This window comes from Sphaeroforma arctica (genome assembly GCF_001186125.1).
Source record: "Sphaeroforma arctica JP610 unplaced genomic scaffold supercont1.454, whole genome shotgun sequence".
Taxonomy (NCBI): domain Eukaryota; class Ichthyosporea; order Ichthyophonida; genus Sphaeroforma; species Sphaeroforma arctica.
In genome coordinates this window covers 1-2,968 of record NW_014040104.1, presented here as the reverse complement: position 1 = coordinate 2,968, position 2,968 = coordinate 1, and the positions used below count along the sequence as shown (strand labels likewise).

At 42.2% G+C, this 2,968-nt stretch overlaps 1 protein-coding gene across 1 annotated transcript; it reads right to left on the bottom strand.

Moving 5' to 3' along the window:
* Positions 1 to 121: 121 nt before the first annotated feature.
* Positions 122 to 2,490, bottom strand: SARC_06384 (hypothetical protein; the record flags this gene model as incomplete). Its single annotated transcript, XM_014299700.1, has 5 exons — positions 122 to 308; positions 684 to 745; positions 1,498 to 1,805; positions 2,182 to 2,310; positions 2,431 to 2,490. Coding segments are annotated over 5 exons (613 nt in total), but the record flags the coding sequence as incomplete, so codon positions are not given.
* Between the last annotated feature and the right edge of the window lie 478 nt (positions 2,491 to 2,968).

Sequence of the window (2,968 nt, the reverse complement as noted above, 5' to 3'; positions counted from 1 at the left end):
TTATTATTATATTATATATATTATTATATATATATATATTATATATATATATATATATATATATATATATATATATATATATATATATAGTTTATATATATTATCATTTAATATTGTGTATAAATATTATTATATTGATATATACCGATATGAATACGACAGTTTCTACCGCAGAACTGTTCATAGCAACAACCCTTGGCCGAATAATAGGTGTGCCAGCACATACTACTTTCACATGGTAGGGGATGTCTCTACTACGCACCAGAGCGGTCCATTGTTATATTGTGAGTTTGGTTGGGCCAGCAGATCTGTCGAGGTGAGCGAGGTGTGCACGGTGAGAATCAAAGCGACCCGGAGAATATCAATAAAACAGGACAACCCGGTGAGGAAATGTACGAAACGGTATGAAAGAAATCTGATAGATACTTTTAAGTACGAGGTAAAGGTTGAATAGACAGTGCATGTTTTTTTGGGGTTCGTCTGGGCCGGCATATCTATAAAGTAGGCGTGTGCGCACAGTGGGAAACAAACTAGCTTGAGCTCATTCAATAAAACGAGACGTAAACAGAGCGAAACGGGACGAACCGTTATGTAACGGTACGATAGGCTATGGAACGGTACGAAGCGGAATGGAACGATCGAGGAGTAAGAGGTTGTCTCTAGTTTAAACAGACGGACTATACCTTCCGATGCCGAGGCCAATCGGCGCGCTGACATTCCACTCCACAATACGCCGGCGTTTTACCTGCACACAAGGGGGGATGTTATAATTATTTACAATACTTATAAAATAGGTAGATAGAGTTAAAAATAAAAAAGCATATACAATTGAGAATAAATAGTTGATGACAAGTAAGAAAGATACATGCACTCGTGTATGTGCCCGCAATGGCAAACAAATGCTTTATCTGACTGTCGTGTACAACGTCGTGTAGCCCTTTTGGTAGACACTATAGTTAGAAGCAGCGCACGTCTACCCATTTGCAACAGCTCTACATTTCCGCTATGAAACATTGCCATCCATCTCACCCTGCCTGAGCTCCCAAATCCAATGGATAGCTACAACCACACCCACACCACATACACACTTGGGTTGGGTCTATAGACGTTTGCAGGGGTTTACCTGCATCCACCCCAACGACAGGCATCTGCACTCGACCGCATCACATTCAATCTCATAAATACATAACACTTCTACCTATACGATGTACTTGTACACGCATACATGCACGATGCATACAAACTTCGGGTTCCATTTGCTGCATTTATTCAGCTCCGTAGTCACCATCTAACAGTGGTGACCCTCCCTGCCTGTGCAATTACCTCATCATATTCACACCCACAACCTAAACTATACCACTGGACAGTAGTATTCGCATAATACATCTGCACACAACCACATCGTATTCAAACTCATACACACATACCACCTCTGCATGTACATATGTACACGTATATGTACAGGATTAATTGCGGTACATACACACTTAAGCTTACATTTACTACAGTTCTTCAGATCCGTGGTCACCGTTTGGCAGTAGTGGCACTCCCTCCCTGTGCCCGATAACCCACCCCCATCCACACCCACACCTGCACCGGCACCCACACCCGCTCCCACACCCACACCCAAGTCTATAGCACTAGGTAGTGGAGGTCCTGTGGTATTGAGTGCATGTCCGGGTGTGTGTAATCTATCGGGAATAGGTGTATTTGTCTGTGACATGTACACCTCACAGATGCGCTTGACTTCGGAGGTATTCTCCTCGCCCGAATCTCGTTCGGCTCTTTGCGCCAGCTCGAATAACCTGTATCGTGGAATATCGACAGTTCGTATAAGAAAACAATATATATATATATATTAATATATATATAACCAACTACTTGCATCTTGAGAAAGCGAAAGACGTGGATTTTTCGAAGCTCACTATCGTGCTTTATATCACAAGTACAACGCAAACCACTTCGACTCATGACTGATATACATGTACTACAGATACCAGAATCGACTCACCTGATTGCACACAAATATAACTGATAATCTCATTTTCGTTCGATCCTTCGAACCACCATTTACTCGTACAATACACCACAACCATTTGGTCTTATCACGGAATCACATACACATACCCGTCAAAAACCGGACCCACCACGATACACATAGATGCGTCTGAATGTGCATACCTTTTGCCTTCATGCGCATAAGCTCGCCGATCTGTGCGCCCGATGCCTTCAAATGCCCACATACTCGCACAATATAACGCATCCACTTCGTTCTCATGCCCCCCGGTGGCTGTGGCCAACTCCAGAAACCTTTCCACGGAGAAGACAAAAAGGAAAACGATGGATGAGTTGGTGAGCGAGTAAGGATAAGTGGGCGTACAGTTTGGCAAATTTGCATTGAGATAGAAACATATCAGTCGAGGACCATACCTTTCCATTTCTCTGACTGACATTGCGGCCATTTTAACGTCACCATCTCGAGCGAGCGCTGTATAGCAAGATAGGAAAGTGTGTTATCTGGATGTGCTCGTGACTTGGATTGAGTTCTATATGCCATATATGCGTGTAAGTGGGCAGAAAGACTTGACCGTACAATGCAACTCGGAACGAAATACGTAAAAATGCTGCCAGTGGATTAGAATTCGAGGCAAACTTGAATAGCTGTATTGTATTGTTGAACTTGGTGAGCTTCTCAGAATTATGGACAGACGTCCAATCTAAGTATGTATGTGTAGAGACAATGGCGCAATAATGTCAAAACAGCCAGAAAAGAATACGACGAATTCTTGGCAGCGAAATACAAAAGGAGACTTGTATAGCAGAGTAATAACACATGTTCTCTGTCGGTCAACTTAAATATTTCGCAAGTGCTCTCAACAGGAAACAAAAAAGTTGTTTCTCCGTCAATAAAATAATATATATCATTCGGCTAGTATTTAATCAACGATATACCGGGTATTCCAGTTCA